The sequence below is a fragment of the Hirundo rustica genome, chromosome Z, assembly GCF_015227805.2.
Source record: "Hirundo rustica isolate bHirRus1 chromosome Z, bHirRus1.pri.v3, whole genome shotgun sequence".
In the NCBI taxonomy this organism is placed as follows: Eukaryota; Metazoa; Chordata; class Aves; order Passeriformes; family Hirundinidae; genus Hirundo; species Hirundo rustica.
This window is the reverse complement of record NC_053488.1, coordinates 57,843,691-57,855,490: the sequence shown is the minus strand read 5'-3', so window position 1 is coordinate 57,855,490 and position 11,800 is coordinate 57,843,691. Positions and strand designations below refer to the sequence as shown.

General features: G+C 39.6%; 1 protein-coding gene across 3 annotated transcripts in view; it reads right to left on the bottom strand.

The window, feature by feature from the left end:
- Positions 1-1,118: 1,118 nt before the first annotated feature.
- Positions 1,119-11,800, bottom strand: part of TRPM3 (transient receptor potential cation channel subfamily M member 3) — a 436,952-nt gene continuing 426,270 nt past the window's right edge. For all 3 annotated transcript variants that reach the window (XM_040089919.2, XM_040089918.2, XM_058424050.1), the window contains exon 25: positions 1,119-3,579. In XM_040089919.2, the coding sequence (XP_039945853.1) occupies positions 2,130-3,579 (1,450 nt within the window). In that variant the 3' untranslated portion in view covers positions 1,119-2,129. The remainder of the gene's footprint in view (positions 3,580-11,800) is intronic.

Below are 11,800 nucleotides of genomic sequence, written 5' to 3'. Positions count from 1 at the left end.
CTATTGTTCAACAATCAGCCTGCCACAAGCATGCTTCATAATGCACAGAAAGGTTTCTGACCTTTCTTGGTATCGCCATGTGACCGTAGGGCTGCACATGGGCTGCAAGGCAATTGCATAAACATGGTGTCATCGTGGACTTAGTTCACTGAAAGCCTGATCAAACAGAAGAAAGCAAGGAACAGGTTGGTGCAGGAGGTGTGAAACACATTGTTCTTAACATCCCCTTGCTGCATTTCCTTGTTTCCTGAACTTTCCAGTGCAGTGACTTGTTAACTAAACGTTTTCACCTTCTTTGCCTCTTTTCTTGAGACTGATGATTATTCTTCTGTCTGGATTAATTGCCTTTCGGACTTTACTCTCAGATGGTGCTCAGAGTCTCCCAGGGTGAGGTCTCAGTGAGAAAACATCAGCTTGTATTCTCAAAGCTGCCTTTGAAAGATAGTTCACATTTAAATAATGTGGAATATGTACCCCACTTGTTTTCAATAACAAAAAGGACCTGGTTCTACACAGATATTGGTAACTGTTGAGATATTTTAACTTTTAGAAGCACTACTGTCAACTTTTTAAAAGCTTAAAAGCTGTGCCATCATAAAGGAATGTGAATTGTTTTTCCAGTTGCAGTTTGTGCTCCTCCACCCTTTTCTGGTCTTTTGTAACTCTTCCACCTGTGACCACTGGACACAGTCTCATGGGAAGTTTGAAACTCTGGTTGACAATGTGGACCCTTGAAATGTGGGTGGAGTCAGTGGAGTTACAACTGTCTTCAGCCAAAGCCTGTGACTGCACTACTGTTCAGACACACTTTCTCCTACTAAAAATGCTCATTGTGTGGTATGCTGACGAACGGTGGATGCCTACTCACAACTGATGGCTTTTGCTGCTTACTGACACTTGCAGTTTCACTTTGGTTCTTCTACTTACCTTAGAAGCATATAGAAATTCTAGTGTTTTCCAGTCCTCTGCCAAAAATACTTTCCTTTAAGCAGCTTCAGTCTAATTACATGAATCTGGATTCAGATTTCTTGATAAATCCTGTATAATTTAAAAAGTCCAAATACAGCTATGTTCACATAAAAAAAAAAAAAAAAAAAAAAAAAAAAATGTGTGTATTTTTAGGTGTGGGAATGATGTGAAAAATTGGCAGCTTAAATGAAATAACAAGAAGAACCTGGTAGCAGCATTGTGGATAAATCTTCCCAATTTATATATAGAATTAAACTGAGCAGTGAGAATTGGACACTATCACTACGCTCTGCTCTGCTCATCCAATTCTTATTGTTTCACCACATCCTTTGATTTAGTGAGACAACATATTGATGGCAAATGTGGTAAAAAAATAAATATATACTATTCCACTTAATTACATTCATCCTGAGCTTGCCCACCTGTGCTAGAATCTAAAACACCTGTTTTATACAGGAAATCACCTGATATTTTAACATAAATTCTTCTTCCATTTAAGTTGCAGTAAAAAAGGCATTTAATTTCCCTTTCTGCTCTTGAAAATATAAACTTTCTGTGGCACTAGAAGTTGATACAAAAGGACACAATGAACATTTATAGTTGTTATTGTGTTTCTTCATTTTCATAAGTGTGGGATGCGAGGGACTTGGGAGACTTTAGGTTTGTTTGCTGCCAGTTCCTACAGAAATAACAAATGCTTTTCACAAGTCACCATTTCACAATGGTGACACAGATGAAAAAGAAGTTGTGATTGAAGTCCAGAGCATCTGTTTTGTACGTCTCTTTTTTGCCGGTTAATTCCTGCATCTTAAAAACTTGAATAATGATAAAAGGTCTTAGGGTGCCTTTTGAAAAAAGGCAGATATCTGGACCTAATAATTTATTTCTTCTGACTGCATTATATGGGCTTGTTATTCCTCTTGTTTACGGAAGGTTTTGTAAAGCTTTCATCCCTCCCTTTTTCTTAAGTGCAAATATCAGCTGGGTCAAGATGCAGTACCTCAGTGGTGATGCTGAGATTCAAAATGTGCTCCCTTGACCAGTCTCTAATGCCAATTGGACTTGACACGGGGTGATGTGAGGGTTTTCTTAAAATTCTGCTACGAAAAACAGACTGAAGAGCAGATGACCCTTAAACTGCTGGTGAGCTTTGTATAAGCCTAGCTGTGCTTGCTTTCAAAGCTGCAGAAGGCTCCTGCTCTTGATAGTCTCCTTGTGGACAGGCTGTCCCCACTGCTCTCTGGCCTTGAGGACTTATTCCTCTCCAAGGGGTTCCGCAGGCCCGCCGTGTTTTGCTGTCTGTCAAGTTTGTCACTGATGGAGTAGCTCTTTCGTGTGTGCTGTGCATATAATATGTTGGACTCCTCTGCAGAGTAGCTGTTGGCTCGCTCTATTTTTGGGAGTGGGATGCTGTTGGGCAGAACTGTTGTAGCATTGCTGTCTTGAGGAGATAAGGAGATTCCCTTCTTGTCTCTGACCTCAATATCCTCATGATCAGAGCTCGGGTGGGTTAGTTCAGCTTCTCTCTCTGGGTGGCAGCATCCCGAGTCTTCCACTTTGCCCCTGAGACTTCCAGGGAAGCTGGCCCTCTCTGCAATGGCCTGGGGAGCGCTCACACACCTCGTGTCTATGCAATCTGTAATACTTGTGTACTCTGCTGTTTTGACTGGGACACCAAGGCTGCTGAAGTAGCTTCGAGAAGGAGAGAACATGAAGCTGTGAGATTTCACAATTGGTGTTTCCTCCAGAATAAATGGAGTTGTAGCCAGGTAACGACTGCTTTTAGATCGCTCTAAAGCATGATACAAGGGAGGGTCTGAATCCCATGGGATTTGGCAGTCTGTGATTTGTGAATAGTCAGAAGAAAGTGCTCTTGTTTCTATCCCAGAGGTTTCCTCATAATCAAGACTTCTGCCAGAGATCTTTTCACCAGCTGTACTGCTGGTGTATGCACTATTAGTTAAAAGGGAAGGGGCTAAGTGAGCTGGCAGAGCTGTGTCTTCAGGACCAAGAATATTTATGGAGCTCTCGAGAGGTTCCGTGTCAGAATGCATCTCATCCATGGCAGAAACATAGATGTCTATACAAGATGAAGGTCTTCTGGAGTCTGGGGCGATTGACAAAGTGCTGGTAGGGGGTAAAGGAGCCTTTCCTTCTTTTGCTATTGAGTGGGAACTGATTGCCCGATGTAGGCTTGGAGATCTTTCCTTAAAAATGCTTTCCAACTTTTCCAACCCACACTTGTCCTTCAAATTTGTTGCATAGAAGGAGTGGCTTCGCATGCGGGGTGTGATCGTAGGTGATGTTGGGGACATGGACTCCTCTCCTGTGGGATCAATGCTCTCTTGAAGCTTGTAGGCATTTCCTTCCTGACTGTTGAAGCTACTCTGCCTCACAATGTAGGCTGCATCAGTACAGTCAGATGAGGTCCTGGATCGTATCTTAGTCGTCTCGCCTCTCTCAATGCCAGTCATTTTTTCTAAGGCAGTCACCATGCGTCCCATCATGTCTTCCAGCTGAGCAAGCCTGATGTCAACAGTCTGCAGAGAGGCCTTCATGCAGTGTTCTCTCTCATTTACTTCTTCCAGTCGCATGGCCATGTTTTCCACCCTTTAGAAAGAGAGGAATTAAATGGGTAAATTTCTGCAAAGCAGTGATGTTCAGCTAATAGGTCACCAAACCCATTGGAAACAAATATGTCTCAAACCCCAAAGGCAACATACACCACCACAGCTGCTTCAAAATCCTGCAGAAAGAAGTTTTGGGGAAAGAAAAAAAAAAAAAAAAAAAAAAAAAAAAAAAAAAAAAAAAAAAAGGGAGCTGCTCCAGTGGGTTAAAACCAGGGGCATCAGCTGTCTAATGCAGAGGAGGGTTTGGGTGTGTCTCATTCCAGGGACAGGAATTTATTACAAAAATGTGAATATGAATTACTCCCTCTTTGCTTTCAAAGCTTCTAATTAGGTTATTATGAACGAATAATATTTAAAGCAGATGCCACTTGATGTTGTCCCCAGTTGTGCCACAGGCAGGATCATCACAGTTAAACACAGAGCTAGGTGAAGCAAAGAAAGCAGGCAATGTGCCACAGAACAAAGGCACTTTTGTAATTGTTTTCCTAGGGTTTGGCCCAGATTTGCACTACCTAGTCCTATGTGTAACTAAGGAGATAGTTTCTTTGTTCTTTGATTAATTTTTATCTCAGATTTGTAGGAAAAAAAAAATCAGCTATTTTGTTGAATATATATAATATTGAGCTAAATATTAATGAAAACTGCAAGGACGAGAAATGCTGATCAAGCCAAATACAGCCTTCAACTTGGTACATGTGCTAAGATTGCTCTGTTACTATGACTGTGCTTTGGGTAGTCTGCGTTCATAGTTTAAGGATTGAAATGATGGATTTTAAAGTTAGTTTTCAGCTGCTATCATAATATATAAATAAAAAATTAGATTAAAATATTAATAAGTAATAATTGAATGTAAGATTAAGTATTTTAAATCTAATTTAATTTAAACTTTAGTATGTCTTTTCTAGACCATTGATCTATCACATTTTAAAATATTTTTGATTTTTAGGGAATTGTGTACAGATTTATGCCAGTGGCTTCTAACCACTTAAATTTTCAGATTTTTAAAATGTGTCTTCTGAAGGACTTCCAGAGTCTGAAAATTTTACATTATGAAATTGCCTGTAAATAAGAAGGAACATAATAAACTTCTATAATTATTTTCTCTGTTTGTAATCCCTGTGACAGGCTGGGATTTCCACTTCCCAACGAAGAAGTACTAAGAGCACCAAGTTTATGTAGTTATCTTTATCTAGTCTGATAGATTATAATTCTGGTTTTCCCCATTGCTGTAGACATAGAAAAAATATCAGAGAGGCAAAAGATAGCAAACGACACCATTTCCACACTCTTTTTCGTCACAGTCCTCTTACTCTCTTCCGGTTAGTGCAATTCATGCTCAAATATTGCTAGGCACACTGCCATAGTTAATAGGCACACAAATCAATGCCAGAATTTCTGATGAGGTAAATATTATTTTCTACTACTGCTAGATATTTTTTCAATAGGACAAGTGATTTGGAACTGACAACACCATAACCACTCTTATTTGCACACAAGGGAAGATTTCAACAAAGAATAGAATATTGGACAGCATTAATGCCTTGTTACCTAATGCTCAGGACTTTTGCTGGTAAAACACTGTTGTCTGACTACCTTGTGGTGATGAGCAGGAGAGGAGAGGAGAGGAGAGGAGAGGAGAGGAGAGGAGAGGAGAGGAGAGGAGAGGAGAGGAGAGGAGAGGAGAGGAGAGGAGAGGAGAGGAGAGGAGAGGAGAGGAGAGGAGAGGAGAGGAGAGGAGAGGAGAGGAGAGGAGAGGAGAGGAGAGGAGTGTGACTCAGCTTCCTACAGCAAGTCTCACATTCCTGGGAAATACAGGCTTTTCCCGTAAGTCTGTGAGTTTTGAAGGCACAAGCACAACAAATTAAATGTGCAGCAGCAACTGTATTGCTAGCATCAGTCTTCAATAGAAAAATGATCAAGTAATCACTGCTAAGAAATTAACTGATAGCTTCAAGGAATCTCATTCTACTCCCTATCGTTTAGGCACTAGTCTGTTTCTAGTTCTACCAGCTTCTCCAACAAAACAGATTAATGTTATTGCAAGTACAGGATGGAATTTCACAGTGAGAGCAGTTTCACATGGGAAGCAGTTGAATTTTCACTCATGTTATTACTTACATGAACTGCTATTTTGTAAGAGCAATTATACTTTTGAAATATTTATTAGCTAATAATTGAGTTCTTCATCTCACGTTCACATTCTATAATAACTGATCCAAGATGGTGAACAGATAAAACATTGCAATTTTAGGACTGTCACACATAAGGAAAAATTTTACTGGACAATTACAGCTCAGATTACATCCCACAGAAAAACCTTTCACCCTAGAAACAGTTACCAAGAATTGGAATTTATAACATCCTTTACAGATAACTGGATAATCTGGTCGTGGTCTTGCTGTTTTGTTGTTGTTGTTTTTGACATTGTTTAGATTTGTTCTTTCTTTCCTGCTTTGACAGCTGTACATAAGTGGAATAATTTCTAATACAAACATAGCTAGTTCTGTGAGTGAATCTGTCCATAGTGAGGTAAGTTTTGCGTCTCACCTTCACATGAGGGCTATGCAATGCTACTGAACACAACTAATGCATCCCAAGTAGAACCTAGAATAATACCTTCCTGGTAGGTGTTCATGTGTTTGTTCTGCCTTCCCTGAATGTGATCTAGCAGCTACTGTCAGTGGCACAGAGCATCAGACAAAGCAAAGAGAGACATTTGAGTTACATGGTCTGTTGGTTGCTATGGAACTGATGACAAATGTGATTGCATTGACAGTAGTGAAAAATATAGAGAGAAATGCAATAAGAGCAGTCTGGGTTTGGAAACCAGGGATAACCAGAGATAGGAAACTGAAAAATACATACATATGTTGTACACTTCATGAGCCCCAACTATAGAATTTTAGTCACAAAAGGAAAGCTTGAAAGATGATGGCCTCCTCCAACCCCGAAGATATTAGCTTAGTCATCCTTAGTTATATATATTGCATATGGTTACTCCAGAATGTTTAACAAATATTTATTCTATTAGTGATATTTTCTTGTATTAATTTGATATTCAGTTCTGTAATCATTCATCATACAGAACATCACCATGTTCTGGGAATGAACCTACAAGAAACATGATAAAATCACATCAGCCAAACACTGTGGACATAGGAGAATATGGTCTGGAGAAATACAGCAATAATCTGGTCCTTAAAATGTTTTAATAAATGAATTTTTCTATTTTACCATATTCTTGGGAAAATATTCTTGCGCTCAGTGAATAGACAGCCTGACCTATATTTCCTTCAGGAATAGTTTTAAATTAAAACACAAATTCAAAATAAGAATGCACAAGTTTTGCTTTGAATTTTTCTTCTCCATGCATATTCAGAAGCAAGAATAAACCTTTTAGCATATCTCACAATATCCATCTATGATGCCTCCTTTGCACCTGTGCTTTTCCTTGCAGCAGGACTTATTCAATGTATTAGAAACTGCCAAGCCACGCTAACAGAATGAGAAGAGAAAAAGAGGAGGCTACATGTAAAACACGCACCAAGGTGTGCTGCTGAAGCTCAAAAATTTCTAATAGTGAAACAAATGTGGACTTTACCAGGACAGTATTCAGTAATGAGGTCAGAACTCAGAACCTGGCAAAGATTTTATATTACTTGCAATAAGACTTTTTAATTATGTTTTGGGAGATGATTACTTTTGCTGGCAATAATTTTTGCTTATTTATTTTTAACTTTTGCACATTAGTTCATCAATAAGTTATTTAAAATAATTCTTTAATGGGAGTAAGGCACTCTTTTCAGAAGCAGACCTCTTAAATGAATGCTAGAATAAGGTTCATAAGTCTCTTTGTTGACCTAGGTTTATTTCTAAGACATCATTCATACTTCAAAATCCTTTTCAACAGCCACAAAGACTGTTGACATGAAAGTCACTTACAGAGATACCACTGAGCTTGTGATGGGTGATTGTGGAATGGTTTTATTTAAGTAAAACACAGACAGCAGTTCCCAAGCCTGTAACAGGGTACTTTGCCTGACATCTCTTGGTAAAGCAGTGCTGATTCAAGCAGCCAGCCAGTTTTCCCAGGTGCAGTGGTTTTTCCTGGCTAAGGAAGTTGAGTAGTCATGGCTGCATTCCCACTGGAGCCTAAGGCCACTTAACTCTAAGACCACAGAGAGAGGCCACCAGAATCACAGACCTTTCCTGCTGTCTATTTCATAGGTGGGTGGGCTTGGTAGGATCAGCCCTTTTTACCAACACAAAGCTATTTCTGTGCACTTCAGTCTGCCAGCTCTGAAATCAAGATAATAACTATGTCATCACCCACATGGATGCTGTCTGTACATGTAATTGCACTGCAGATTATAAAGTGCTGTACTAATGGATACCAGAGAGTACCAAAGATGGCGTACTAATATCTGCTCTAACCAGCTTATCTGCTTTTCAAATACTGTTATGATGTGACCCTTCTCCTTTTGAAATCAGCATGAGGTTTGGCTGGTATGAAAGAGTTGAGACATATTCACATGGAACAAATGCCCACTAAAGTGATTGTTTCAGTGGCTTCATGCCAGATCAAGAAAAATAGTGAAGCCTTTTTTGATCATATTACATGTCATTGTACTGGTCAAGATGCAATACAGTGATTAGAAAGGAAGCGTCTCCACAAAAGGTCATGATTTTCCCACTGCAATGAAGTGAATTTGTCCAACTTAGCTTTCCTCACAGGTCTCCAGGAGATTCCCCATGCATGCTTTGATAAATGCATTCAAGGGAAACACCTTGCAGCTTTTGTACTGCTTTATGTTTTTTCACTTAGTCCATAAGTTCATCTGATATGTATCAGTAACTAGATGCTACTTCCATGTGCTTGTGTGAGATCCCAGCTAGCGGGCTACTTTAGCAGAGCATCTCACCCCCCTCGAGAGCTTATCTGTTGTTTGTTAGCCAGCCAGATAACTCAAACAGGACAAGCTGTCTGGCATTTCATGGGATACGACCTTGTAAAATCACTGAGTGATTTTGGTGCCATGGTCACTGGCCTGGAATTTCCCAACTGCCAATAAAAATCTTACTGTTGAAGTGAGATCTGGCAAGCCAATCACTTTACAACTATAAAAGCCACACAACACCTTCACAAAGTAGAAACCTTGTATACATTTTTCTGGAAACCTATGGAATTTCTACTGTTAACGGGAACCTATTTTGTGGTTATTCCCCAGGGGTTTGTGGCCATTATCATCATTTCGGTGGTAAGTTACATTCGACTCCTAATCAATACTGTTTCTTTTGCTAGTTTTAATATAGGTACCTTGATACAGTGCACTGTTTCATACTGTTATGTTCATCTAGTTATTTTAGTTATACACTAAAGTAAAGTGGAGTAAGTAATTCTGATTAAGATTTTTCATCTGTTAGCTTTTGTCTGTTTAATAAATAATTCATTTTTATAGCAATATAAAAATACATCTGATTTGCCATCAGTAGAACTTGACAGACAAAGGCATTCCTTAAATTTAAACTGTTGCCAAAATATGAGGCTAAGGAGGGACTGACCTTCATTTAGACCCCTTTCTGTGAAGCAGTTTAAATACACAGTGGAGTTCTTTCTTCCCATCAGCGTCACAAGTCAGAAGAAGCAGGGCTTCTTTAATAAACTTTGTAGTTCTCACTCTCCCAGCAAGAGCTATTCCTCTGAGTTGCTTAGTACTTGAGGTCAAGGAAGACCTTATAGCTGACATCAAGTGTTCTCTGCTTTTAATTTCTGAATATGAAGCGTAAGGTAAGGGAGGGATCCTGTCTGGTGACATCAAATACGGAGACATCTGTGGTGTCCATTGTTACAAGAGAAGTAAGGAGATTCCTGAACTTAAGCAGACCAACAGGATGCCAGAGTGGACTATTCCAAGGTGAGAGTATAAACTGAAGCTTGTTGCAGGTGAGTCAGACAAAACATTGTCCTGCCCCAACACAGCCACTGACGACATAGCAAAATAATTCACTTACACCCAGGTCAATGCATCAATAAACAGGATCTCTTCTTGTTTTGATAACTTGTCTCTGTGACCCATTGAGGCTTGAAGCAAAACTCTGTTCCCATCTTACATTTCCCTTCCAGCGCTACCCTCTACTCCTGCTTTCAGGTACACCGGGCTTTGTATGCAGGGTGTGCAGCTGTTCCTCCTCCTAGCAGAACCTGGAGCACTTTGATGAACTCAGCTCCAAGTAGGAGCTGCTCAAGGGAGGGGAGCACTATCACATATGCACAGAGGTGAGGGAAGACAGTGACTGGTCCAGGCCCAGTTATGTCACACAGGGCTTGTTCCAACACTTTCTTCTTGAGCCTAACAGCATGCTTAGCTTCTTGCAAATGGAAGGCCTTTACGAAGAACTTCACTCAAATTTGCAGGATTTTCTGGTTCAATTTTACACCACATAATGCTAGCTTAATTGGACACATGACTAAACTGGTAACTCATGGCTTTAACATGGGTATTATATTTGGTCTGCTACAACAGGCTAATGACTGGGTGTTGGAAAAGAAGCTGTAGTCTTGCATCTTTGCTTTCTTTGCTCTGCATCTTGTTACTTGTGCAATGATAACTCTATAAGGAAACACTAAAGTGCAAATCTGGGTTTTATATATTTGAATGTTCCACAGGTTATAAAAAATAACTTTAGTGTTGTCATGGCTTAGGAATGATACTCTACAATTTAGAAACCATGCTGCCACTCCCCCTCTCCTGCTCCAATTGGAGGCACAAAAGGCCAAGTTTGAGATAAGAACAACTTACTGGAAATAGCAATGAAATAATAAAATAAACAGTAAGAGCAATGAAATTACAACAAAAGGCGGAAGGAGAAGGAGAAGGAGAAGGAGAAGGAGAAGGAGAAGGAGAAGGAGAAGGAGAAGGAGAAGAAGAAATTATTTACAGTGAAAAGGCCCTGACAACAGTACTAGAAATATCAGACTGTTCCATCTACCATGTTTTCTTGATCAGAAGGAATCCCTCCTTCTCAGAAGCAATCATTCCCCTGCCCCTGGCAATGACAAAAGGTGGTATCAAACAACCTCATGGTCCTCCCACCCCCTCCTGGCGACTGCAAAAATTTACCCCATCCTGGCTGGAACCAGAACAAGCATTTTAGATTTAAGATGACTTGACTGCAGGCAAATTGAAAGACCCAGGCATTCTGTTTCTAAAATATGTTATGTATGATACTCAGATAGCCCTGATTCCTCAAGCATCATTTAAATATTCCTCAGACCTATTATGAGATAAGAACTGCATTCAGCTGGGATGTCATTGCTGAAAGTCTTATTAGTGTGCTTGGGCCCAGTAGTGACCTCTGTACTCCAAAGGGTCACTGCCTGGATCTCTCTTACAGAGTTGGGGCTCACTACTCTCCACATTAAACTATTGGCTAAGGTAAATGGATTTTTAAAGAGCTATTTCTCTGTGAGGCTCAGGTGTTTGTTTTCACTTAGGATTCATATTCATGAACTTCACTCTGGAACAAGGTGCTTTAAGCTTTTCATTTAAATTAGAGATAAAGGCTCTTTTCCTATAAAATAGGGCCATCACAGAATGAAAAGGCAGACTGTTACGTTTTCATTTTCAAGGACCTACAGCACTTGCATGATACAGGGGAGGACCTAGCTAGATTACTTCTTATTTACAGGTCTTCAAATATACCAATTCCTTCCTTGGCCACCAAAAGAAAAGCTATACTTAGAGATTTGAACCTGCATCTCTGATTTTTCAGTTCAGTTCTGTGGTCACTGGACTATCAGAACAGAAGAAATAAAGGTATTCAGTTGAACCACAGACCAATTCATCTACTAATTTACTTTGAAGTATATGTAAATATTCCTCCTGTATATTTGTCTAGTCTTGTTTGAATGCATGTAGCCTTATAGCTGACATCATCAGCTTCTTTTAGACCTCACCATCTTTCAAAAACTTTTTCTGTTATACTACTTATTGCATTAAAAAAATAAAAAAATCACCCAGTTTCCGTTTATTTTGAACCCAGCATCCTGCTAAATTATTCTGTTCCTCTCCTGTACCTTGTTCTGAGTGTGACAGCAAATAATTGATTTCTGGTCGTCCTTTCCTTACACTCACAGTTATATAGACCTCCATAATTTCATACCTCCTTTGTCTTGGCCATTCTTTACAAGGCAGCCATTC